At 37.3% G+C, this 27,634-nt stretch overlaps 1 protein-coding gene across 1 annotated transcript; it reads left to right on the forward strand.

The window, feature by feature from the left end:
* Positions 1-9,143: 9,143 nt before the first annotated feature.
* Positions 9,144-26,964, forward strand: LOC145783136 (PC-esterase domain-containing protein 1B-like). The gene is made up of 11 exons (XM_082594920.1): positions 9,144-9,398; positions 9,712-9,791; positions 10,413-10,519; positions 12,020-12,142; positions 14,695-14,806; positions 15,177-15,343; positions 16,840-16,985; positions 18,361-18,542; positions 19,662-19,805; positions 21,271-21,304; positions 24,765-26,964. The coding sequence occupies exons 1-11, from the start codon at positions 9,326-9,328 to the stop codon at positions 24,875-24,877; spliced, it is 1,281 nt and encodes a 426-aa protein (XP_082451046.1). The 5' UTR covers positions 9,144-9,325; the 3' UTR covers positions 24,878-26,964.
* The last annotated feature ends 670 nt before the right edge of the window (positions 26,965-27,634 follow it).

The raw sequence follows: 27,634 nt of genomic DNA on the forward strand, positions 1-27,634 counted from the left end.
GCAGCCTATTACAGTCCTGCAATTATTGAATATCGTAGCCTACTAAGCCAAAACGGCTCCCAGGGAACTCAAGACCTCATCTCTTATGATAAACGACTGTTATCCCTGCAATCACGTAATCGACTACTTGTTAACTTATGTGTGCGTTCAATCTCCTCATCCCACGAAAGGAGGGGGGTCATGTGTCTTCCCCTAGCAATTGTTAGCCTACAATTGTCAATTTTCTTTGTAAAAAAACATATCTTATAACCACACACCTATATATTGTTGCAACATGTATAACCGAGTTATTGTAATATTATTTATCTGTTATTTTGCCGTAAGGAGGGAAGTGTGTAACATGTACCATGTTTTTAACTAACAAATTTATATTTTAACATTTAACCGAAAATTATCAGTATTGCAAAATGCATTTCAATGCTGCAAATTCAAAACCTAACGTTCTCATAGAACATAAGTCAAGCTTCCTGTTAACAAACGCCACTCACACAGAATTTAGCTCAACACATCTGTATTTCTAAAGCGACATAACTATGAAACCGGTATAGCTTTTCCCTTGATTCTTACGATAGCTGTTATTGATGAAAAGGCTCTACCGGTATATTATGAAGTAAGCGGGGAATTGAAAAGGACAGGCATTCGAAATTTGACTTGCAAGCGAACGGACTGAACTTTAGAACAAGAAGGTTAAATTCACGACTGGGGAATGTCGCTCTTCTGACACCGGTCGCACTAAATTATATTGATTAGAGATATTTTTCAATTCCCGAATAGCAAATTTGAAACTTTGATTTAATAAAAAATGATTAATTCTATTTAATTTGTTTTCTTTTTTGTAGGAAGTCATACCCCTAGACTAGACAGCCAGAAGCCTAAATTATCCTTTTTAATTAGAGACAGAGAGCCTCAATGTCCTTTAAATTATCCTTTTAAATTTTACTTTTATAAACAAAAAAATATAACAATTAGAACGTGAAAAACCCTACACATTCACCACGGATTCTTTTTTCTTGGATGCCAGTAGCATTTTCAGGTAGATATGGGCGGATGTTCAGACAATCCTATGTCTGCTACACTTCTCTTTCTTTAGTATAGGCTATCAAGTTCACAGGAAAATTAAAAAAAGTTAGGCTAACTTTTAAAATAATTCTACTGGGTTTTCTAAGTTCAAATGGAAAGTTGGGATACAAACGAGTATAAAAAATATTCAGAAAATTTTCTTTTACTTTTAGTTAGTTAAATTTTCAAAAAAATAATCACTTCGGGCATTTGCAATAAAGACAGACCGGACTTAATTGACGACAAATTCCTTTTTATTTTGAATTGAACTTTGTTTGATATTACAGAAAAGTTCCTGAAACTCTGCACGATTTCGCGGCTGTTCAATGTTTGTTGTGGTTGATCTTGAAGACTTGATTCTTGACTGTAATTTTGATTTGTGACTGTGTTGTGGAAAATAATTGAAATTTACTTGCAATCAATGAAACAAAAAGTTCAGTTTATTGTTTTGCTGGCGATAAACAAACAAGAAGTACATACAAATTGAGTGTCTATCAGCACAACAGGATGGCAACGAAAGACCTGTAAGGTCATATATGTCAACTCTGATCAGCAACTTCGGCTTTGTTCTATTTTTTCTCTCCATCTTTTTAGGGGACGAAATAAGTTGCATCCAAGCAGGTTACTGTTAAATGTTGCTGTTAAATGTTGCTGTTTACAAGTTTACTTGTGCATCTGATAACAGAACAATCCGTTCTGTTGAATCACAATTGATCTCACGGGTGCAACCTAATTCGTACCATAAACAATTCGTATCGTCAGTTCGTACCTTGAAAAGATCGAGAGAAAAAATTAAAAAAAGCCGAAGTTGCTGATTGCAGTTTCCGCAAACATTTTAAAAGGTTTAGGGTATCGGTTAGGTAAGATCAAGAGAAAAAAAATAGAACATTGCTGATCGCAGTTTCCGTTTTTCTGCAGTTTTTGCAAACATTTTAAAATTTCCGGTAATAATCCTAAATTTCCGGCAATGATCCTAAGAGTTTGCCGAAGTTGCTGATCGCAGTTTCGGCAAACATTTTAAAAGGGTTAGGATCAGGGATTGATCTAGCCTCTACTAATTTTTGGGGGTGCTGCTAAAATCTATTTTCATTCAAGAAGGTCCATCAGTGTGGCACTGTCAAAATGTGTCTCTGCTGTATTTGGCATACTGATAAGTTTTCATGTTGTTAATACAGATGTTTTTGTTTAATAGTAGGCCTACAGTATTAATAAAAGGCAGTGGCTATTTGACCGGCGCCGGTCTTTAAATCTGAAACACTTTTTTTATTTATTTCGGTCATTTTTAGTCATTTTTGGTCATATATACCGGTAGTCAATTTACTACATTTTTTTCGGACATATTGCTAAAAAATCGGGCAATGATCGATAAATGACCGAAAAAAAACCCAGTCTGCGTCACTCTTTGATACTACATATTTTCGACAGTTAATCCACGCTCATTCTATTGCAAAATTAAATAATTGGCTAGAAGAAACCGGCGGACAAACTTGGCCGACTGAGAAGGTAGCACCGGCAGTCATTCAAGCACTACTTAACGGCGATGGTCGCCGGCTGCTTTAAGGTTTGGTATGTCAATACTTATATGAAGGCAGTGGCTATTTGACCGGCGCCGGTCTTTGAATTTGAAACACTATTTGACCAGTCATGACATCACTATACAGTCACTTTTTTTCTTTTTCTCTTTCAAAGCAAAAGATGAGAAGCGTATATATAAGTTCTAAATTAGATAACTTTATTCAACTCGATCCGTGGCGCGTGCGATACTTCGGCGGCTCCTAATCTAGAGGGAATGAGTTTGATACTACCCGGAAGCGTTTTTTTTTTAACTAAATTTTGACCCGAAGTGCATTTTTGTAGTCAATTTTTAATTTGAGTTGCATTACATTTACATACCATTACCATTTTTTTAAAAGAAGCATTGTATATAACTAACTTGTTGAGAGCAAAAATGTAACGCTTCGTTCGGCAAACACGGTCACATCAATCAATCATTTTATTTTTCGTCATTAACGCATCCGGGACGAAAAAGATACTAACTAGAAAAATCGATATAGACCTACCAGCACGTTAATGAACAGGAAAAGGTGGCAAAACCTTGAAAGGTTTAAAACGTGCCTGAATGAAAAATTATGTAGCAGGCTATGTATCAGTAGTTAGCACGGCCACAAACGGAAAATTACCAGAGAAATTCTCAAATTCCAGCAAATTAAAAAAACTCTAACTTTATTACTCACATTTGAAACGACATAAAAAATTGGGCTGTAGGCAACTCAAATTAAAAATTGACTACAAAAATGCTCTTCGGGTCAAAATTTAATTAAAAAAAAGAACGCTTCCGGGTAGTATTAAACTCATTCCCTCTAGAATAGAAGCCAGCGAACTATCGCACACGCCACGGATCGAGTTGAATAAAGTTGTCTAATTTAGAACTTATATACGCGCTTCTCGTCTTTTGCTATGAAAAAGAAAAAGGTGCCTGTATACTGACGTCATGAACGGTCAAATAGTGTTTCAGATTCAAAGACCGGCGCCGGTCAAATAGCCACTGCCTTATATGAATCACCGACTGGCAGTGCCAGGAATAATCTAGTTGACTATTACACGACTGCACAAGAGAATAAAATGTCACTGATTTTCAGCAAAAAAGTTGGGGTCAATTTATACATATAGTCGGCCTATGCTCGAGTATATACACTATACCAGGGATGTCCAACCCGCGAGCCGCACTGCGGCCCGCCTGAGATTTTTGTGCGGCCCACTAATCATTTTCACTCCAAGTAGTATTTTGAACTTTGAATCTTCAAAGGTCAGTTGTGTAGTTCAATGTTTGAACGAATAAGTAGCTTTACCAGGAAATTAAAACTTTTCATAGCACAACTAAAAGCTGGTGCAATTGTATATTTTCGTAGTCTATCTGAAAGAGCTCAAGACTGTTCTGTAAACTATGAAAAGTATGCTAAGTTATGTGAATTACTGGTTTGCTTGTAAAATTGAAGATTTGCTTGAAGAAGTTACAGTCAGATTTTCTGACTTCAAAAAGATTGAAATTGAATTAAAATTATTCAGTGACCCAGTTTCATTTCAATGACCCAGTTTCATTTCAGTGTGTTAAAGCGCCACTCGTATTCCAACTTGAACTGATTGAACTGCAAAGTCGAGAAAGTTTGAAAACTGTCCACAGAGAACACACTCTTCCTTTATTTTATAAAGAATTGCATTCATGTAATGAATTTAATAAATTAGTTAGTTTGTTCAGAAACTTAGTATGCATGTCGGGCAACACATATTGTTGCGAGCAGTTATTTTCATCCATGAAAAACATCAAACTGCAGAAAGAAACAGACTGATCGACAAACACTTAGCGAACATCCTAAGAATCAGGACAACGTCCTTTAATGCAAATGTTGATAACATCTTAGCTGGAAAACAATGTCAAAAATATTGTAGAAATAAATTTTTGTTTCTATGTGTGTGTTATTTGTTCCTATTTTAAAAGATGGAATTAATGGTTTTTAATTGTTACTTTATGTATAGTCAAGTGGGATAAAAAAAAATTTTTCAGAAAGGTTGTCCTAGATTTTTCAGCTTATCAAGTATGACCACTAAAGTTGGTCACAATATACAGACCGTGTATGTCTATCATCCCCTAATGAAATTTTTTAAATCCATTAACTGGTTTGAAAATTATGCACAAAATACCTGAATTTTTTTTTAGCTTTGGGGTAAAAAAATTTTCATGGGGTAAAAAAAAACACCTGTTAGTATCGCAGCTTTTTCTTCTTTATTATTATAATATTGATTTCATATGTTTTGCTATTGCAGGCCTCGAAATTCACGGCGGTCATGTCCGCCGTCACAGCATGTGATGTCCGCGGGAAGTACCATTTAGATCGGTCATATTTGTCCGCCGAGAAATAACACAGGAACTAGCGATACAAATCGTCATTGCATAGCACGAACAACTGTTGCGAGAATATTATTTCCCGCGCATTCTAGCGCGCATCTAGAAAATGTGAATACTGTATCGTATCCCTTAGTTTCCATTCAAGCAGGAAAAGTTCCAATTTTTACGTTGCTTCAACAATTGATGACATTGAATCAGCGTAACAAAGGTGAATTCTTCGCCAAGAATCGATGGGAGTACCAGTCCAGTAGCCTACTTCTACTCTACACTGATCACGCGTAACTTATTTCAAGTCTTACGTCACAACGTCTAGCTTTGATCTCCGAGTAATATTGATAAGGCAAGGTTAGTTACAAAATTTGTTAAGCTTTGGTATTACAGTAAAAAAGAAAACGCCCAGGAAAAATTCACTTTCGCTCACATGACACGCAAAAATGAACCTAAAGAAAAAAGCCCAGAGAAACTTTGCACAGCAAAAAATAGTAGCGTTAGTGTAGAAGTTTTCCGACTCGTGCCCAGACTCCCAGAGCATTGTGACGTAAGAAGCCACACGACCTCGTTCGATGCAAGTTCAGTTATGCGGCGTATTAAGCAGCTACACGGCGCTTTGACTCTTCAAGCGCACGTCGTTGATCTGATGAAAGCCTTTCAGAGTGACTTCACTGAAATTTTAAAAAGCCTTCTAAACCTTAGCTAATTAGCTATAGTTCTCAAATGGTAAAGAATTATCAAGATAAAGTGATTAAGCTTGACGATCGACGCTAAAGCTGCTGTGTCCGCCGTGAGACTTAATTTGTCCACCGAGATAGCTGCTCAGACCGGACACGTTTGTCCGCCGTCAACAAAAACGAATTTCGAGGCCTGTATTGATTTCATATGTAGTGTAAATGATTCTCCACCAGAGGAAAGAAGCTTTGTGTAAGTCATATATCAAGGACTGTGAGAGATGCTGAACCCATAGTCGAAACCAACCAGATGGGTCATGATGATGATGTAAACGATTTTTCCCACAATTTTTGTATGCACTTTTTATTAAAATACACATTGTGAAATCGCAAAGTTTCATTTCTGTAATAAAAACAGCGGCAAGACAAAAAATTGTGTCTAGTATACTTATGCACGCCATCCTGAGTTTTATCTGCAGCTCTAGTTTGAACATACAAGTGGGCGATTGAATTTTGCGGATTGTGAATCCTAAAAAATCAACCAGCAGCTTGTGAATAAACATACAACTAAGAAACAACAGACAGAAAATAAAACAACAGTTTGTGTATGTATGATTGTATGTGTTGTGCACTATTGATTGATGGATCACTCTGTACTCTCAATCTGCGCTATTGATCGACTAACCCGCAACACTAACCTTAACCTCGGACCCCCAATTCCAACAAACATCAATTGATTGTGCATAACACATGCATACATTGGCACTGATACATCCAGAAGTTTGTTTTTGTATTTTTTGGTGATATACTGCTTGGCAGTTGACATAAGACCAATACAAGGCCAAAACATTCCATAAAATGCACTGTTTTTTAACCTCAAATCAACGAATTTTATTGGGGTAAAAAAAACACCTCAATAATAATTTACACAAACATTTGGAGGCCCCAGTCTTTGTTGCATCTAGTAGCCTCACAACATAGTACTCACAATATAACATTAAAACATTCATACTACCTATCACTAAAATTTAGCAAAAACCTTTAATAAACTCCTCCAAACCTTTTTTTGCACCCTTTGCTGGCCATATTTACTCTATTTAACATATCTCTTCTTTGTCAAATCCAACCTTTTTCCTCTACCTCTCAAAGTAATCACCAGAGACCACTTAAACAGACACTAAAAAAGTTGAGTGAATACTCATTTTAGATGTGAGATGGTAAGTTTTTTTTTTTCCCCAATAACCCCACTATTTTTTTTACCCCACTTGACTATATACCTATTTTTCTTGAAATTTAATAGGTTCTGCAGCCCATTGAATTATTCAAGTGACAATGCGGCCCAGTATAATAAAAGGTTGGACATCCCTTCACTATACAGTAGTTCAACCAACACTACATACTTAGAAGTACAACATGTTGTAAATTTGCACATTGAGCTATAAAGGGTCACTTGAAAGCATAGGCGCCGACTCCGGGGGGGTGGAGGGGCGGTGCCCCCCGTGAATGTAGCTAGGAGTGACTGTCCCCCGCAAATTATTTAAAAAAAATCCTAAATCAAATGTTTCCAAGTTCAGATTTGTGTTAGTTTGACCTACATTGCGGATCGATCTCAATTAAAAAATCTACTTGTCTTAGGAGCAGCGCTCTTGTTGCAACAACAAAAGAAACAGAAGTAGGCTACGGTAGCTGATAAACGCCAGCATGGTGCCGTTGAAGCATAGTAACAAACCATGATTGAAAAACGTTTTTCTTGATTTCTTCCGCTTTGTTTATTCTTGGGAGTGTCAATAACGAGGTGCGGTTTGCTGTTTACTCAGTTTAGTATCTACTCGTATTAAGAGCTTAAGTTTAAAGTGACTAGCATATAATTCGAATTAGCCTACAGGCCTCGAAATTCGTTTTTGTTGACGGCGGATAAACATGTTCGGTCTAAGCAGCTATCTCGGCGGACAAATCAAGTCTCACGGCGGACACACCAGTTTTAGCCGTCGATCGTCATGCTTAATCACTTTATCTTGATAATAATTCTTCGCACCATTTTAGAAGGCTTTTTAAAAAATCAGTAAAGTCACTCTGAAAGGCTTTCATCAGACCAACGACTTGCGCTTGAAGAGTCAAAGCGCCGTGCAGCTGGTCAATACGTCACATAACTGATTAACTTCCACCGAACGAGGTCGTGTGGCTTATTACGTCACAATGCTCTGGGCAGGAGTCGGAAAATTTCTGCACCAACGCTACTATTTTCTGCTGTGCAAAGTTTCACAGGCTTTTTTTTTTAAGTTTATTTTTGCGTGTCATGTGAGCGAAAGTGAATTTTCCTTGGGTCTTCTCTTTCTTACTGTAATACCAAAACTTAACAAATTTTGTTGCATCTTGCTGTAATAGCCTACTCGTATAATCTAATTTTGTAACCAACCTTGCTGTATCATTATTACTCGGAGATCAAAGCCAGACATTGTGACGTAAAACTTGAACTAAATTGCGCGTGATTAGTGTAGAAGTACCTGTACTCCCATCGATTCTTAGCGAAGAATTCACCTTTGTTACGCTGATTCAATGTCATCAATTGTTGAAGCAACAAAAAAATCGAAAGTTTTCCTCCTTGAATGGAAGCTAAGGGATACAGTATTCACATTTTCTAGATGCGCTGGAAAATATATTATTGCAACAATTGTTCGTGCTATGCAATGACGATTTGTATCGCTAGTTCCTGTGTTATTTCTCGGCGGACAAATATGACCGATCTAGATGGTACTTTCCGCGGACATCACATGCTGTGATGGCGGAAATGTCCGCCGTGAATTTCGAGGCATGAGCCTACATTATAAAGCTTGGCGATATACAATGGCAGATAGACGCAAACAAACATCAATGCTGACAAACAAACATCAGCATTTTGAATGTAAGCAATCGGTCGGCTAGAAAGTTTGCCCCCCCGGCAATTTTCAAAACCCGGCGCCTATGCTTGAAAGTATATTTTTGTTTGGGGGTGGAGAAAATATGAATGCAAATGGTAAGTTTCAAATACCCAGGCCTGTTGGTACGGTAGTTTCGGAGGCCATTTGACTTTTTCTGGCCATGGCTGCCAGAGTTTAGCCGTCTGTTAAGTGTTGATGGCTTACCAAAATAAGGAGAGCACCTGACTTAAAGATTAATATGTTCCTTTGCTGCATCCTGTTGTCTGTTGCATCGCATCTGTGTTTGCAGTGTTCTGTATGCTGTGGCAATGGAGGAAACAATAAAACATGATTATTATTATTAGATTGCCATACTTCTGCTTTGCATTATCCAATATTTAAAAAAGCAGAAAAGGTTATATATATATTTTGTATATACCGTATCATATAGTTTATGTTTGTAAAAACAGAATGATGACAAAAAGTGCTGAAATTCTATGATATTGGATGAAAAAGTAAAACGACGTTTTTTACTTACAAAATTTAGGAAACATAATATGATATACATCTAAATAACTTTGAAATTATTTTTAATATTTTGCTTTTTGTAGCCTATTAGTTAGCAATTCGAAATAATTGAAACATTTTGTGTGCAAACATACAAGAGATATAGACTTTATGGAGTAGATATTTGTAAAAAAATTTGTAAGAAAAAAACATTTCATCAAAAAGTGTTACCATGTTCTATTGTCATCAATGAGATTTTTCAATTTCATTAATAGTTTTAATCTTTTACGAAGATGGGAATATTTTCTAAGGAGCATATGCAAAAGCTACTGCATAATAAATTTATCATCTTAATTGGAGATTCAGGTAGGACATTTTAGAATTTTTCTGTTGGTGTAAATGTGCATGTTTTGTCTGAAAAGCACTGCTAGAATTCTTAATCATTGTTCTGTGTAGCATCGATTTGTTAAGGTAACCCTTTGCATTTGGATGAATTCATCTGCAGTCCAGGTTGGACTAATTTGTACTGCAAAGACTTGCTCTGTGTTCATGATACTCATGCATAGGTTTTTGCTTTGATGCTCATGCGCTTTTATACTAAATTATAAATATGTTATTAAAATTTTTCAATTTTGTCACAAGAATCATTAAGTTTTTATAACACTTGATTTTGTTGCAGTTCAACGAAGCATATACAAAGATTTGATTGTTTTGTGGCATGAAAACCGTTTGATAACCAATGCAGAACTTCGCAAAAAGGTACGGACGATATAAATTATGATAAATTGTTTATATTCTTCCTGTTTTATGTCTCATTTCTTGGATGTCAGGGTAGGACAGGGTCTGGCAAGGCACATCCTTAGTCTCCACTCATCACGATCTGGCAACTGGCACATCTTGGCAATGGTTTATCCATCCACTGCTTCTTTCAACATACTATTGCTTATTTCAATGCTAGTCATTTTCTTCCAAAAATTGTTCATATGGGTATTGGAAACAAATTTATTGGTATATGCAAATGTAATTCTACACTAAGAAAGATATTTGAAATGAAACCATTACTATCAAATTTTGCGTCAAAAGAGAAGTGTTTAGCTTCAATGTATTGTACATATCGTTATACTTTATTAGAATATCTATTTGTATATAAAATTAACATCACTTTCAATTTCATAAATATTTTTCTTTTATATTTGATAAATTAAAGGTAGACAATATTATGTTACGTGTAAAGTAAGAGAACACTACACAATGAAGCTGTGAAAATTTTTGTAGAATACACACATTTATGTAAAATTGTATATAACCCAACAGAAAAAAGCATGCAATTTCATCATATTTTCCATTTGCAGTTTTGCAAGAATTTGCTTTCCATTTCAGGGTGAACCATCATTTCTTGGTGACAGACTTGTTAATCGAAGTGAACTTACCAATGGTGTTGGGTACAGGGAAGAGAGGGAATTTCAAAATGATCACATTTTGATCAGGTGTTATATTTAGTTTCTTCCTCATTGTTCTACTGTATTTTGACAGACATATATAATAAAGAATAGCTACAGTGGACTAGTATTGACCACCGGATTGTCAATCGGCAATATATCTACATAACCGTGGAAAACAGTAAACTTGCAACTTATTCAGTAAACTAAAAGTGGACTACTGTATGACTTGAACAGACCAAGGACCAAGGTGAAATATTAGCAATCCTACAGTCTTCGAAATTAGCATATTTTTACTTCGGCAAAAACGTTGCCGAGGCCAAAAGGTGAAATTGCCTCGGCAATTGCTGTAAACGTTTAATACGAAAAATCTGTACCAAAACGATAAGCGAAAAATATGCTAGAGTAGTTTATCACGGCCGCACTGTTTGGTTTGTTTTGATGTAATAATACAAAAAGTAGCGATAAAGCGAGCAACGCGATACGTACGCTGATACGGTAATTTGCTTTAAATAACTCACATTGAAAAAAGTTAATTTTGGGTTGATTCAACGTTCGAGTCAGCACAAAACGATTTCATTTTGCCGTCGGTTTATATTACGTAACAACAATGCCCAATAATAAATTTACGTTTGTTTTACATTAATTCGACAGCTAGCGGCGTTGAATTATCATAAAATAACGTTGATTGCTCAACCAGGTACCAGTAACAAATTAATAGCTCCCTGCTGGAAGATTGCCTCGATTTACGTATACACTAACATAGTTTCGGCACAATTGGGATACTGCGAGCAACACAAAGTCTGTTTGATAAAGAACTAGTTGTCAGAATCATCAGATGCTGTATCGGAGGATGAGATTGTCGCGTCATCACTGGAATCAGACACATCAAGAGGTTCGTCGTTTGGCTGTAAATCTACACTGTCTTCGCCGTTCGCAATGAAGCGTCCACGTTTTGGGGCTTTTGTGCTTTGATAGCCTATCAATCCACACACCTCTTTCGCAGAGCTCCATCAGGGTGTTCACTAAGGAACAAATCTATGGCTGTGGCATAACGACTGGGAGGAATGTCTAACCCTAACCTTACAAGCGCTGGTGTGGCCTCGGCATTTTTATTGCCGACGCTAATGCGCCATTCATGCATCTGCGTCGGCAATTGCCGAGGCTAATTTCGAAGACTGTCCTGGGATATCAATTTTAATTATCATACAGAAGCGTAGGTAAAGGAAAAATGTCATACAAAACGTTGATTGATCAAACATGCAATATGCATGTCAAATTGTACCTAATAAATGTCGACATCTGTATCAATAACACAGGTGGTCTTAAAGCAAATTACTGTGAGAAGTGAAACTCTTTGGTAAAGTGTTGCAGAGGACTACAATGCACATAATCAAAAGTGTTAAGCTTAAATATCAGTTTTGAAGAAAAGGTTTACATGTCAAACTATCAGAATGAAAGCTCTTTAAATATATTTTCTGTGTAATTTTATTGTGTCGGCATTTAACTTCAACAATTGTTCGCATTAACAAAACTCCATTTTTACAGGTTCTATTTTGCCACAAGAATCTATAACGAATACATAGAAAGCATTCTAAAACCATATGAAGATGATAACCAACACACCCCTGATGTTGTCTTACTGAATTCCTGTTTGTGGGATATTAGCAGGTTTCATTGTGAAAATTGTTATTTGTGTCTTATGCATATTATTCACAGACAATCAGACATATCCCAAAAAAATAAATAAAAAATACGTAGATATATTTTACGAGTTTTGATATTGATCAAGTGTCACAAATCTGCTTTTGTTATAAAATCATGCATTTCAATTTGAATATTTTTATGACTACCGTATCGTAATTTGAGGATTTCATTTAGGGGTGTTCAATTTCGATTATTTGAATATTCGAAATTCAATTTGTTTTCGATTTCCGAATTTCGATTTCGAATATCACAACTATTCACTAAACTGCAAAATGAGATTTTATTGAAAGAAACGACATGAAAATTCGCTAGAAAACGCCAAAAAAAGCCATGAAAATTTGCGAAAAAAGAACACAAAATAACGTCTACAACTCCAGGCCCATGTTGGTGTTTATGAACACAAGCTGATCGACATGGTCACCCGTCAGTCGGGATCTCAGCTTCGTGAAGGTCAGGCCAGTTTTTGAAAACGATCGCTCCGCTGGAGCCGAGGTCGCTGGGATCCCAAACACTTCAAGTTCATTTTTACAGCGAGCGATTCACTGCCGCGACAGTTCACTGCAGAGTGCAGAAGTTTCGACTCGAAAGCGACATCGAGTATGTTTGCAAGCGCATAAAGCTAAACGCACGCTCCGTCTACGTAGCAAATTATGTTGTTTTTGGTTGCATTTAACATCTGATGACATTGAATCGACACAAAATGGTAAATTTTTGCTATGTTCCAGGCAACAAAATCAGTCATTTTTACATTGATTCAACGACTGCAGACATTAAATCAATTTAAAAATTGACATATTTTGTTGTCTGGTGTTGGATTGTAGCATCGCAACTCGTTCATAGTGATTCGCGAAGCTGTTGCGGTTTGCATTCAAAAAGTGTTTTTCTGCTGCCGTTTGCTAGTTCATCTATTGTTTTATGTATCAATATTCAATACAGCATAAAAAGTTCCCCCACACAGAAATATGCGTGGGGGCCTGGCACCCACGCAGGCCCGTAGCCAGGGGGGCCTCGCCCCCCCTAAAAAAATTTCGCCCCCCTTGGCAATATCTCAACATTCTCAAGCAACAGCTACAATTATAATGATTTTGCCAATTTAAATTTTTTCGGTCCCCCCCTAAAAAAAAGTTGCCCCTCACTGCTCTGCGGTTTGGCTACGGCCCTGCTCCCACGGCTTAGGCGCCTATGGACTCGGTAAAAAATGGATAAAACTGCGACAAAGCTCAGCCTACACTTTCTGCTATTGCACAACCTAGCTATCTTCATTCTGGAGAGAAATTTGTGAAATTTGGCATTAAAAATGCCAACCTGGCATCCCTGGTGCAGGACTGGCCGTTGGACCCGCGAGAACGTGTGATAGTCACGTGATCGACGATGCGCATGCGTCGAAGTCTTTTTTCGCTTGCAAAATGAGACAAGACAGATTTCGCGCCACTCGCGTTGCTTTCAACCGCGTTCAGCCGAAAGGGCTGCTATAATTTCGAATATGTCCGATACGAAAAACGAATTTCAAATATCACCTTAATCGAATCGAAAATCGAAATTGAACACCCCTAATTTCATTGCATTTTTCCTAAATTTTTTACTCTTAAATATGAAAATCTGCAATATCTTCAATTTTAACATTGCCAGTAACAACCTGTAACCATATTTTTAACATTGAGTTGGTAGTGAAATGAAATTTGATTTTGGCATACCTGTAGCTGTCGCATGGCTCTGCTGATGCAAGGTACATTGTGAAACAGTTGTTTGAAAACTGGGTGACGTAATACGCAGTTGTCAGGTTTGTGGTCATGATACACTCTGCTTCGCAATTACAGACGCAGTGCAACAGAGTTTTGCATCTGCGTTATTCTAGGGTTATTTATTTTCTTTTTTAAAAAGGATTACTTGCATTGTACGTGTGAAAATAAATTGCTTGTCATTAATTATTAAAAGTTTTCCAATTTGAAGAAATATTTTAGTTAGTTAGTTTCTGCAGCCAAACCAAATTAATTTTCTTCGGTATTTTTTGCGAGAAAGCTTTGTATATTTGCATCATATTACTAGATCTACAATGTTATGTGTGATCAGTGTTACTTGTTCAACTCAGCAGACAGCTGGACGCAATGAAAAGACATAAGTCGTATAACTATTGATCATCATCACAGTATAGCTGGTACTGTATAAAGTTTATTCCGACATTGCAGTGCTGATGACAAAGCTCCAATAATGACAAAATAGACTTCAGCTCAGGGGAAGAAAATTGTGAGACCAAAGTAGAGATGACTGAGTTAATAAGAAGAGAAACCGGATAGAATTAATTTCAATGACCGGAAATCATAGCAGAGGGACGGTTTAAACCGGCGGATCTTTGCTAGCCGAAAAAAAACCTGTCAAAAATGTCTAATGGATGAATAACTGGCAGGGCATGTGCTCTGTCAGAATTATTTAACTAAAAATGATGACCTACATTTCAATGTTGCTTCGACCATTTAAAAATTCATGTCCAAAGCTAGCGCTTAACCTTGTTTTTACAGGTACGGCAAGAGGGGGTGGGGAGAATATCAAAAAAACATCGAAAAATTTTGTAGTAGATTGGACGACATTGTTCCAGTAGAAACCTGCATTATATGGAGAACTACACTGCCAGTACGCTGAGATATATTAATAGCAAAAAGCATAGCGTGCATGTTGTGTTTATAATTCCGTGTTAACGCTGTTTCTGTGGAAGGTTGGGCGCATCAAAGCCAATATATTTTAAAATTTGAAATGTTACATTACATTTGATGCATTAGAAATCCTACCTTTAATTGTGTAATGGCAGTGTGATCACAACATGCTCGTGCATTTTCCATTATTTGAATCACTTTGATGACTTCCTCCTTACTGTACATTACTGCTGCAATACGAATAATGTGTGCTATCAAACTAACTTTACGTTTTTGAACGTTTTATTAACGTATTGAGTAAATTGACTATTGAACCACCATGTTGAAATAGAGTCGACATTTTCAACCAGGTCAGTCAAGGCGCTCGTGGTGGCTTTATAACCGATGACATTGCTCATGCCAGTAGCACACTGTTGGTCGACGTTTTCCTGGCCAATCATCTCGCCCATGCAGTTGTGACGAGACATAAGTATGACGTCATCGATATGCATTACTTGTTCACGGAACAGCAGCAAAGGTAGTGTAAAGTTATATCATTGGTGTGCAGCTTACGAATCGCTTAACTCAGTGGTTCTCAAACTTTTTTTTGTTGCGACGCCTCTGGAAAAGTTTTCTGGACTTGCGACGCACCAGCAAATAAAAGTAAATGAATAAACTAATGATTAAAGTTTTGTTTATTGATACGACAACAAAAAGCAATGCATGTTATTTAATGTGACGTGTGGGCTTGTTTGTTTTCACAAAGTTCATTGAATCTTGGGAGAATTTTTGAAATTGCCATTCGCATTTCTCTTTCAGTGTTTATTCGTGATCGATATTTGGTTTTTATCACCACCAAGGCAGAAAATTTTGCTTCACATAAATACAACGTAGCGAATGGGATAATAATTCGTAGTGCTTTGTTTCACCAAACCTGGATAATCGTCATTCATTGAATCCAAAAATTTGCCGGATTTCCTACTACGAAAGGATTGCGAATCCATTCGTAGTTTGAAAAATTTTCCTGGAAGTATTTTGCAAATTTCGACTCGAGCTTGGACAAATGTAAATAAATAAGCCTCTGCTTCGCAAATTTGAAGGGAAAAAAATGCACTTGCAACCTCAACTCTTCACTGTTTTCAAAATGAAATTACACCAAGAAAAATGATTCAGAGCTTTTAATTTTTTTTTGAAGGATAGACATCCAATACTACGTTAGGGTATCAGCAGTGGCAAATATTTAGTTAATTGCGGTGTAATCAGCTAAATGCATGGGACACATCTGTCCTAGCGGTCCTCAAAGGGTTAACCTAATTTTTATAATCTTAAACTGAGTTTAGCCAAGAAACGGAATTATTCTGCGACGCCCTTGGAAAAGTGAAACGACGCACCAGGGCGTCGCGACGCACAGTTTGAGAACTACTGGCTTAACTCAACGGCTTCAAAACTAAAATATTTTTATCTTCCCAATATTATTGGTGGTGAGATGGCGCAGCGAATAAGGCGTTGACTTTGCAATAATACAAACCTGGTTCGACACTCGGCTTAAACAGGTTGATGATAAACTCCGCTTACCTCTACCCAGAGTATAAAAACTAGGTGGGCGTTCGTAGGTGCTGAAGAAAAGGCCTAGAGAAAGAAACTGGCCATCCTACTCTCGTTAGTGCCGAAGGCTTATCTTATGCACAAGAGAAGCTTATCTTCTCATCCCGGGCCGACACTTGGAAGCAAGTATGGGACTCCATTTACCTTGATATTATTGCCGACGTAAAATGACGAACTGTTAAATTGCGTCGGCACTTCCCGAAGTAAAAATTTTAAACACGTTGTTAGTTTGCCGTGATTCATGTTGTGTTTTGTAATAATACTTTAGCTGTAACCGACGTCGGTAATGCAGGCAACTGATTACTTCAAAATATCGTGTTTTTCTTTGTACAAACTTTACCAACTTTGCTTGCACAAGTCGTTTTACGACGCTATACAAATGTACGAATCCCTGTGCAAGTTTGTCTAATTGTGTCATTTTTGCTACAGACGTGCGAAAGACGGTATACATTGGAACATGTACGCCCACCGTCGGATGACCAACATCGTTCTCACTCACATTTCAAAGGCCTGGGGACTTGGTGTACCTCCTAATCTTCAGCTTGAAGAGACCACAACAGAATTTGACAAAACAGGTATCTTCACGACTTGCTACATTATGTTGATTTGAGTCGAGCACATGTTTTTATCTTATCCGGGGTTACGCTCGGTGGTATAGAATTTAATATAATAAGAGTACAGGAAGACGAGAAAGCTAGTCCTGTCCACATATCGGCCTCAATATAATATTTATTTTTATAAAAAATTTAGAGATTTGTGCATGTTTTTTGTTGAGAAATGCTGACTTAATGATACGCTTGACTGAACAAAAACTTTTGCTTTGTTTCTGTTTTTGCTTTGTTTCGTTATGAAAATAATCGGCTTGTAAACTTCCTCGTAACTGGTTTCAGGCGATTGCATCATGGTTTTACATTTTGCTTTACAACTTCCTTCATACACCATTTAATTAACATAATTCCGAAAGTCTGGTTTTGTGTTGGGGTATTTTATCATCCTTGTCTATAGCTTAATTGGTTTCCTTTCTGTTTTTGGTTCCAGAAAGCTTTGTTTTGTGGTTATTTCATGTTATTTCTCAATGGCTATGATTAATGTCCGCTTTCTGTGAAGAAAGTTAATTTTGTAGGAAAAATATCGTCTGAACCATGTTGATAGAATTTTTTACACTACGAAAAATGAAGTGCCAGAGTGGAATAAAACGAAAACAGCACCTGATCAACTTCGAAAGGTGGCCAATCATCGTAGGGTTCAATAAAGGCAGTTGCCTACTGCTTTAAAATTAGTATTATGGTATGTAGCTGAGACAGTAAAGATGCAAAACCCGCTCAAGATACATTACAGATGAACGGCAAAACTAGTACAAAAAACGATAAAAAATGCATTATATACAAAATATTACAGTTAAAATGTTATGCCAGTTCAGTTTTTTCCCCATTTTGCATCATTTTGTAGATGCAACGTTAGTATGGATATGCATGCACAGTCGTTGTGGGATAGAAAAAACAAACTCAAATAATCTGTAGCTGTGCAATGTGTGCATGTGGTGTGACTATAATTTAATCATTTGTACTGTATTCTTGCCTGTTCAAACACAGTATTTGGGCTGATGTTTACCTGGCTTCTCAATCCCTTTCATCAACGAAAGCAAATGGCAAATTTTGTTATCTGGTGTAGCACAGAGCTTCGATTCAGTTCGTTAAATTAGAACAACTTTTCATGCCATTCGTTCACAAATGAGATTTATCTGCCAATCTCCTTGCCGCCAATTAAAGGTAACTTTCAGGAATTGCTTGCTTGTGTATAAAATCATCTGTTGAAATTCACCAGGATGCAAAAACAACATTATAAAGAAGTCGTTTTAAAATCATGTACTATTTGTAATTGTTGTCACATATCCACTTCAAATAAACGCTACAGGTAAGAATATCTGAAACTATTCCTTTTTTTCTGCAGACGTTAGCATGAATACAACTGAAGTATTGAAGCATGCTTACACCCCTGCAGCACCTAGGAAACTGACTGCCACCGAAGAACGGTATGGTGGTCCTATCAGATCGAGCAATGAAATGTATCAAATGTACAACAACTATTATGCTGTCCCGATAATGGAAAAGATCTGCAACCAACCAAGACAGGTGCAAGTTCACTTTTAATTTTAATATTTAACGGATTCAGATTTCATGCATTTCAACGAAAATGGAGTTCATCTTTTTGCTACACATTCTGCAGTAGGCGTATAGTGTGCAACTGCACATGTCTGTTTCTCCATTCGGCTTTTAAAAAAACTGTTTTAAAGAATCTTCACCCGAAGCATCAGCGTCGACCGGTTGTCTGCAGTAACTCTTATTTCTCTGTATCGTTAGCATCTTCAATTTTTCAGCACATGTCTGCGAACGCACAAAAGTGGAATGTTTAGCCACAAAATAGACGAATTCTTGTGAAATGTATATGAAAATGTGTTCGTTCTGGCGGCGGTACAATGGGTATATATTTGCTTTGTGAACATGGAAATGATAAGGTCAAGCGAAATTGTTCGAGGCGCGGTTGGTGCAGTGGAATCGCGCACTTTACAAACAACTATATCTAGCCGCTGACTTTTGGTTGATGAAATTAGATCATGAGCCTGTGAAATACTTCACTGAAAGCTAAACTCTAGTCTAACTTCATCGTGGTGACCGTACCTTTGTACCATCAACCAAAATGGCCGGACTAGGCTGTTGCAGGCGTGCGAAAACAGCTCATCTTTTCTTGTGATGATTTTGTGCAAAAGCACCTCAGAAATGTTATAGAGAAATCGAATACGATTCATCTCTAGTAGATTATAAGGTCAATTCAATTCTAAAAATTTCCTGTTGTGTATAATTTTTGTAAAAAAGATTTATAAAACGTCCAGTTTAAAATAAATTTAGGTTTCCACTAAACTAGTTTCATAATGAAAAGGCAACACACGCATGTAAATAGTTTACATACCTTTTCTTTAAAATTGCTAGACGGTAAACTCAGGGGCATTTCAGGAATGCAAATGGTGGCATTGCCCTGGTACAGCTAAATTTAAACCAACTGATAAACTGTAGTTATTCCACAAATCCACCATAGGAAAGGGCCACTTGTGATCGGATCAAGTTTGAATTTTTTGGAGGACGCCTGCAATACCCTGGACCGGGCATGCTACAGTAGGTGTTGACATAGGCCGAGCTTTCAGGATATTTTTAAGATAACAACCAAACACAAATACAAGCGCTTTTATTTTGAAGGATGTGTTGCAATTTGAGATGAACATGAATCATCAGCCTCTGACCCGGGAAGTGACGTATGGAGAGGATTACTGGTCCTCTCGTCAGCCGTTTGCTGATTACAATCGTCTGCCTTCGCTGGGACAACCAAGCACTTCGTATCAGGCAAGTCGCTCTTATTTTATCTCGTAGGATTCGCTCTGTCAATAGTTTGGAGTGATTGATTAAAATAATTTGTTGGTTTATGAAATTATCTCAAGGTTTTTTTGCATGTTTATTAAGAGGTCTTTTTTATCGATTAGTGAATTACGTGATCCGATTTTGGTCAGGCTGTATAAAGCATCTTGTATTTTACGTTCCTTTTGTCTCGTTTAGGTTTATGATTTATGCCGAGGTAGCAGAACAGTAGATCGTGGTAGTCGTCCAAAATAATATCAACACTTCGCGGGTGTCTTGTTGAAAGTCACAAAAATCTTTAGATACTAAGTTGAAAAAGTACTACCCTGAATATCAAACATAACATCTGGATAATAGAAACCCAACTTTTGTTAGGGTCCAGCAAAACCCATCGTTGAAAGATCTAGTTTACGCTTTGTATTCGTGTTGACCGAGTGGTGCAATACCAACACATACCTCCGTGTGTCGTTTACACTTTAATTCACTTTTTGTTTACTTGTTGACTTTTCGACTTGAAAGCTTCAACTTCGCTTCCCACATTGACCTGCTTGCTAGCATTGCAAATAGAAATATCAAATATCTTTGTTTTATTTAACGTCTGCTGTGTTCGTCAAAATTCATCAATCAAACAAACCCAGACAGTGCATCAATCGCTTTTTACACTATGTCTTCAGAGGTTGAATCAATCTATGAAACAATTGCTTTGCTGTCTGGTATGTTGTTGAATCGTCTTGCAGTGCCCAAACCGATTGCCATCCAAGATTCTTATGGTGGTGTTCTTAAGTTCAACCTTCTCGTAGTCGTTATGAAAATTGCTTTTTGCAATTATTCGCTTTCCAACTCACCATTCAAGATAATCTAGCCAGCAAATCTGTCACTTTTTACATATATTTAAGATCTGCAGAATGCTACAAACGACTGATTTTTTATCTGAGAGATTAAATCTTGGGATGATATGCAATGGTTTGATGAACATACGTTGAAATTTCCATTAATTAAGTTTTTTCCAAGGTTGTGGAGTCGGGCAAAAATGTATGACTCCTCGGTTTATAACTGGCCGGCTCCGGCTTCAGTGTTGCCAGATTTTGGAGGGTTGTCAGATTTTTAAATTTTTGTCCTGTTTCATTTTTATTTTAAATTTAATTTCACTTTAAGTATTGATGGAAATTGAAACGGAAACAAAATCTGACAAAAACATAAAACAATTTTTTGGAAAAAGATTGTAAACAAAAATCTTATTGTTTATAGTTTGATATCAAGCTGGAGTCGGACTTTTTTTAACGACTCCAATTCCATAGCCCTGACTCCGACATCCGACTCCATAGGCCTGGTTTGTCTATGCTAATGTAGATCGTATGTTGCGATACCAGCGCAGCAATCAAATAGTGCACTGCATACCAACAAGAAATACACATCAGCAGCAAGTTTATTTATAATGTTTTATATATTTCAGCTACTCAATCAGAATTTCGGTGCCAGCTCCGCAGGTATTTCTTGTGCTGTACTTTTTACAATCTTTTTAGCAAATGGGACGAAATAATGTACCTGACTGCGTATCTATACGGCTGCATTGACACTGTTTGCTTTGTAAAGCACTGAGAACAACTCATATCTGCGATGGTTACAGCCACTGGCGCCGACTTACGGGGTTACGGGGTGGCCACGCCACCCCGTAACCGCTGTGGCGGGGTGGCAGCCACCCCGTTTAGGTTACATTACTTACTGCAAATAAATGTAATTTGAACGGACGTTTTAATCTTTTTTGATCATTGATTTTCGCTTCAAGTCAACGTAAAGCAAGAAGTGAACCAATACAGTATTGCAAAGAAAATGATTGTTTTTGTCACAAGCATGATACTCGCGTAACATCAAGCAAGCTACGTGAAGATTACGCAACACGTGGCTACGAGCTTTTTCCTTGTTGTTGCGATCGTTTTATTTGTTACTTGTCATAAGTCATTGTTACATTTATTAGGTTTACAATGGGATTTATTAATCAATAAAATACGATCTTTCCATTGCCTCCCTCAAAAATCTTTTTTGAAAACTTTTAAACTGCTCATAATATCGCTATAAATTATGCCAGCTATAAAATACTTGGAAACAAAATTATCTCGATGATTGATAGCTCCACCCCCTAAATAAATGAATATCCATTTTCAAATTTCATTAAAAAAATGCAATTTTCGAAACTTCTTGAGTATTATTTTAAAAGTGCACTTAGTAGAGTAAGCTAGCAGTTTTAACGTTCTGCAAATTTACACGTTTACATGATTCTATTCGAGGAAAGCTACACCCCCTGCCAATTCCCAATAATAAAAGCAACCTTTTTCAATTACTCAAGATTTTGCATTTTGAATTATTTTCCGATTTCAATTGGAGTGTACCGTCATCTACTTTATGCTTTAATTTCTACTTTGTTATCTACTTCATGCAGTAATATTGCGTGTCGATGCGTGACAAACTGTGAGGCGGGAATTTATTGGTCTGACATAGGAGTTGCTGGTTACATCATAGAAAAAATTACAAAAAGTCGTCCAGTAAAAGTTTTCGCCGACATTCCAGCTTTATTCAGCTTAAAGATGCCACCAAAAAAGCATTCGAAATTGCAGCTCTCCATTGAGTCATTTTTTGTTGCGTCTAGTCAGGATTTCAGCCAGCATGAAAGTGACCAAATGGCAATGCCTGAACGAAACGAAAGTGTGCCACTGTAGTGTTGGGCGATATATCGAATTTTCGATACGATACGATATCTTTTCAATATCGATATTTATTTCAATATCGTTCGATATTTTAACTATTACAGCCCTAACTCGTAACTGCAAACCCCTACAAAAACGTTGCCAGGCCAAACGGCAAAAGTTGAAATTGCCTCGGCAATTGCTGTGAACGTTTATTACGAAAAAAATTGTACCAAAACATGTAAAACGAGAAGCGAAAAATATACTTGAGTAGTCTATCACGACCGCACTGTTTGATTTGTTGTGATGTAATAATACCAAAAGTAGCGATAAAGCGAACAACGCGATACGCACGCTGTTGCGGTAATTCACGTTGAATAACTCACGGGGAGGAAAAGTAGGTTAATTTTGTGTTGATTCAACGTTCGAGTCAACACAAATCGGTTTAATTTTCCCGGCGGGTTATATTGCGTAACAAAACCCAATAAGAAATTTACGTTTGTTTTACATTAATTCGACATCTAGCGACGTTGAATTATCATAAAATAACGTTAATTGCTCAACCAAGCACCAGCAACAAATTAATAGCTCCCTGCGAGATGATTGCCTCGATTTATGTATGCACTAACATCATTTCGGCCGGCGCAATTGGGATACTGCGAGCAACACAAAGTTTGTTTGATAAAGAACTAGCTGTCAGAATCGGAATCATCAGATGCGGCATCGGAAGATGAGGTTGTCACGTCAGCACTGGAATCAGAAACAACAAGAGGCTCATCGCTTGGCTGTAAATCTACACTGTCTTCGCCGTTCGCAATGAAGCATCCACGTTTTGCGGCTTTCGGGCTTTTATACCCATCCACACGCCTCCTTCGCAGAGCTCCATCACGGTGTTGACCAAGGAGCAAATCTATGGCTGTGCCATAACGACTGGGAGGAATGTCTAACTAATCCTAACCTTTACAAGCGCTCGTTTGGCCTCGGCATTTTTAATGCGCCATTCATGCATCTGCGTCGGCAAACGCCGGCACTAATTTCGAAGACTGAGAAACTCTTTTCTTAATTAGAACAAAAATATCGAAAAGTATCGAAATATCGAGTATTTTTTCAAATATCGTATCGTTTTGTTTTTTTCAATATCGCCCAACACTATGCCACTGCCAAAAGGCGTTAGCACGATCAAGGAGGTGGAAGAACCGAGCACGGGCAGGATAATCGCTGTTGAAGGGAGAAGCTATCAAAAATCGTGGGAGAGCGAATTCCCGTGGCTAGAATACGATAGATGCAAAGATAGAGCATTCTGTCCGATTTGCAACTATGTCGCAACTGCTTGATCTATTTGCAAGAAATGAAACAATTTCATTAATGCTTCCAAACGTGGTCTGCATTGTGCGGAGTGATCGTTCAGTGCACTCAGGCGCATAAAACCCTACTTGCGATCTACCATGACGCAACAGCGATTGAACCACTTCCTAATTTTAAATGTTTATCAAGCTGAAGCTTCACGGTTACAACTTGACCAGTTGATTGACAGTTGGATTGACAGAGCTGCTGTTCGCAAAAATACTTTTTCCAAATGTTAAGTGTCAGAGCAGCAACGTAACAATAAAATTCACGATATACCTCCTGTGCTTTGTTTTAAAGTTGCTTTGTAAATTATCGAGCTACAAATCAGGTGTGAAAAAACAATTGCATCTACGAAACACGCTTAGTAAAAATCAAACAAAAACATGCAGTTTGAAAGTTTTTAGGTTGCCATATTGTGCTATCCGCCACCCCGTGCAAAAATAAAAGTCGGCGCCTATGGTTACAGCACTACATAAAAACACATCATCATTTAAACAACTTACTTTTTTTTGTGGCGCAGCAGCGAGAGAATATTTTGACTTTCAACTCAACTTTTCCTGCTTTTACTACAGACTAAAGACTGGATTCACTGCAAAGCGTCCATGGATTCAGTAGATAATTCGTAGACTAATGTTACCTTGTACACCAACTGTAATCCGTCGACTCGTATCGTAGATTCCTGGTTCACTGATTAACATTACTAAACTGATCCTTAAATTAACTAATTAGATAGTTACCATTGACTGCTCAAATGACCCGCTGTCGGTGCGTCCAACCTTGAGTGGATATCAGTTTGATCTTGATCAGTCAAAGTCTTTACAAAGGCCTTTCTCGCTTTCTAAATATTTTAGTTACATCAACTCCTACTAAATTCCTTTTCCATCATTTCTGTTCCTGTAACTTGCTTTGATATTTGCAGGTTGGGGGAACCACCCTGACGATGGGTCTTACTATCCACAACAACGCATGGCCCACCAAGTCACGAAGAGACCTTATTTTCACAGAACTGTTAAAAAATATAAACCTTACTGAACGATTTTCCAATACTAATACGCATATGTACAATTGTGCAGTACATGCTGCGCTGCATTCATGGCAAGTTGAAGGTCGCACTGTAAACTGGTTACGTAATGTTAAACTTTAAAATACTGAGTTTCCTCAAAAACTGAGAGTGACCTGATTTGAAAGTTTGCGGTGACAATTCTATTATGCCCTCAGGTTTGCTACAAACCTTTTTCAGATTCTTCAACCGTTAACAGGAATTGCTTGCATACAGCTGTGTGAATTCACTTTTTACATTTCTTCGTTCGTTCACCTGTTTTGTTGTGGCGTTTTGACTTTGCTTTTTTTTTTGCTGAATATACTTTTCATAGAAATTAAAATGGAGATTTTCGTAACTCATTCCGTCAATTTCACAAGCAGCTGTTTCGTTTACGCCTTTTGTATTTTCCTGCCTTTCACTGCTTTGTTTCTATTCTGTATTCTGTTTCCACTGATTGAACATTCGGCCTAAACTGTGCAGTTTACTGTAATTTTAATTGTACCCACCAGTTTTACTTTTCCATCAGGGGTGGTCAAGCTTCACTGGATTTATTTCTAGGTGGAAAACACTCTACCTAAATACAATGTCTTCAAAACGTAAAAAAAATTCTACGTTCTCTCTGGTGGTGAGTTCGTAATGTACAGTTTGAGCCCTTCATGTTTTGAAATTGGCCACCCCTTTATGCACGACCGTCCAAGTGTTGATTCTTTGTTTTTTATCGCCACTGTCACCGCTAACCGCAAAAAACAAAACCGTTTTTGTGATTACAAGTCTGGTCGCATCTCTATTACAAATTAAGTTTTTTTGTCGTTTGTCAAAGAATATTTCGATTCGGGATTTCTTGTAAACTATATCATGCTTTAGGGGTGTTCAAACTTTTTTCTATGAGAGCTAGATTTCTAATGTGGAAGTGTCCGAGAAGGGCCAGCAATTTCTGAGGATTTTATTTTGCCACATAAAAGATGTGCGTTGATACTCGGTTATTTACTATTGTATTTTCAAGCAACAAAACAACATGCAAATTCATGCAATTTCTTATTGACTGAAGGAACACAGCTGTGTTAAAATGAAAGATGAAACTGGCGCTTTGATGTCAATACGAAAGAAAACTTTTGTTTTGAAGTAAATAAGCCAAGCGTAAGATATCACGTAGGTGGGAGTCACCCAGTTTTGATCTCAAGCACTTCTTGTTTTAAGTTTATATCCGAATACATCTGGTCACACAAACACGTTGAATCGAATAAGCTCAAAAATTTCTTTGCAATCGTTCGTTTTTCTGTTTGACTGTATCACTATGCTCTTCAGGGCGATGTTATATCTGTGATACAAAAGTGATTCTGACTTTTTTTCTGGGTGATTCCCTTGTCTGTGAAAGAGTGCTATCATCATTACTTTAAAATAAATTAAAATAAAAGTTGAATTGGTAAGATTTATGTGTGTCTGTGGGTTAATACTAACACATTGTGCAACAACAAACGTGAGTCATATAAAAACGCATCGCGGGCCGTCATTGGCCTTCCTGACTGAGTTCGGACACCCATGGTTTAGCCTTTTTCTGACACTCCCTTTCAGACCTGTATCCCTTTTTCTTATTGTTTGTTTCAACTAAAAACGCCATATGCAAAATTTCAGGTTCTGAAATCCATTGTCCCTGGCTCAGTGCCCACCCGGTCTCGGTGCTACTTTTTTAAAATACCATCTGTAGTTTCCTTTCAGACCAAATTGTTTATATACAAAAAAATATATGCAAAATTGAAATTATTTTTCATTTATTGACACTGAAACAGATAAAAACTTCACAATAAACACGATTGATTGTAGCTCTTCCAGATCGATTTCGTAAGAACATAAAACTTGTGAAGAAGTCTAAAACTTTGCATATGATATTTTTTGTCATACATACTTAAACAAAACCAGTGAATGTCTTGTGAGCGCGTGCTGGTTTTCCAGATGCTCCAGTGGTATTGCAACAAAAGGTGAAATGTTTTCTCTTAATTGTTCGTGTGTTTTTTCGTTTGCTTTCCACCCTAATTTTGCAGTTTTCATTTGACGTGTAAAAAAATTCAAAATGCTTTGATTTGGTGATGGTGAAGTTGTGCTTATGTAAACTTTGCTTGGTAAATTCATCTGCTTCAGCTTATCTTAACTGCGCAAAGCAGTCTACTGTATACCCGCCCAGCAAATCATTCCATTTTTACATCGCTTCAAATTCTGCAAACGTTGAATTGTGTTAAAAAGGACTGATTTCCTGGCTGAGTAGGCAGCATCATATTTATTATTTATCCTTTTGAAAAAGACTACGTACGTTTCCGATTGATTAGGCAAAGTACTCAAAACCTTATCACGGTGCATGGAGCTCTCACCCAACTCAATGATCAGAAGCCTTGAAGCAGGGCTGTTAAGAGGATAATTTGGACTCTGTTCCAATTAGATTCTCGGACCCCAAATAAAGACACTTCGAAGAAAAATGCACATTATCTAAAGAATATGCCGTAGTTTCTTCAAGTTCCTGGGCCTCCAGGAATAGTGCAGTCGTGGAAGGTTTTTTGTGGGAAAAATTTTTTATCAAGCTGATACTTTTCTCACACCTTCCCCATACTATGCAAATGGCTCAGAAAAAATTCCCCATCAATCGGATGATGGGAAACCCCCTTTTGGGCCCATTTTCCAAATGACGTCACAATCCCTTTATGAAAATTTTAAGTTTTTCAAAATAGGATATATTATACATCATTTTTTAGGTTTTT

The sequence above is a fragment of the Aplidium turbinatum genome, chromosome 14 (assembly GCF_918807975.1).
Source record: "Aplidium turbinatum chromosome 14, kaAplTurb1.1, whole genome shotgun sequence".
Classification (NCBI taxonomy): Eukaryota; Metazoa; Chordata; class Ascidiacea; order Aplousobranchia; family Polyclinidae; genus Aplidium; species Aplidium turbinatum.

Coding starts and splice junctions, on each gene's coding strand:
- LOC145783136 (XM_082594920.1), top strand. CDS start 9,326: ATGGGAATATTTTCTAAGGAGCATATGCAAAAGCTACTGCATAATAAA. Junction 9,792..10,412: donor ATGCAGAACTTCGCAAAAAG/GTACGGACGATA, acceptor TTTCCATTTCAG/GGTGAACCATCATTTCTTGG. Junction 12,143..14,694: donor TGTTTGTGGGATATTAGCAG/GTTTCATTGTGA, acceptor TTGTTTTTACAG/GTACGGCAAGAGGGGGTGGG.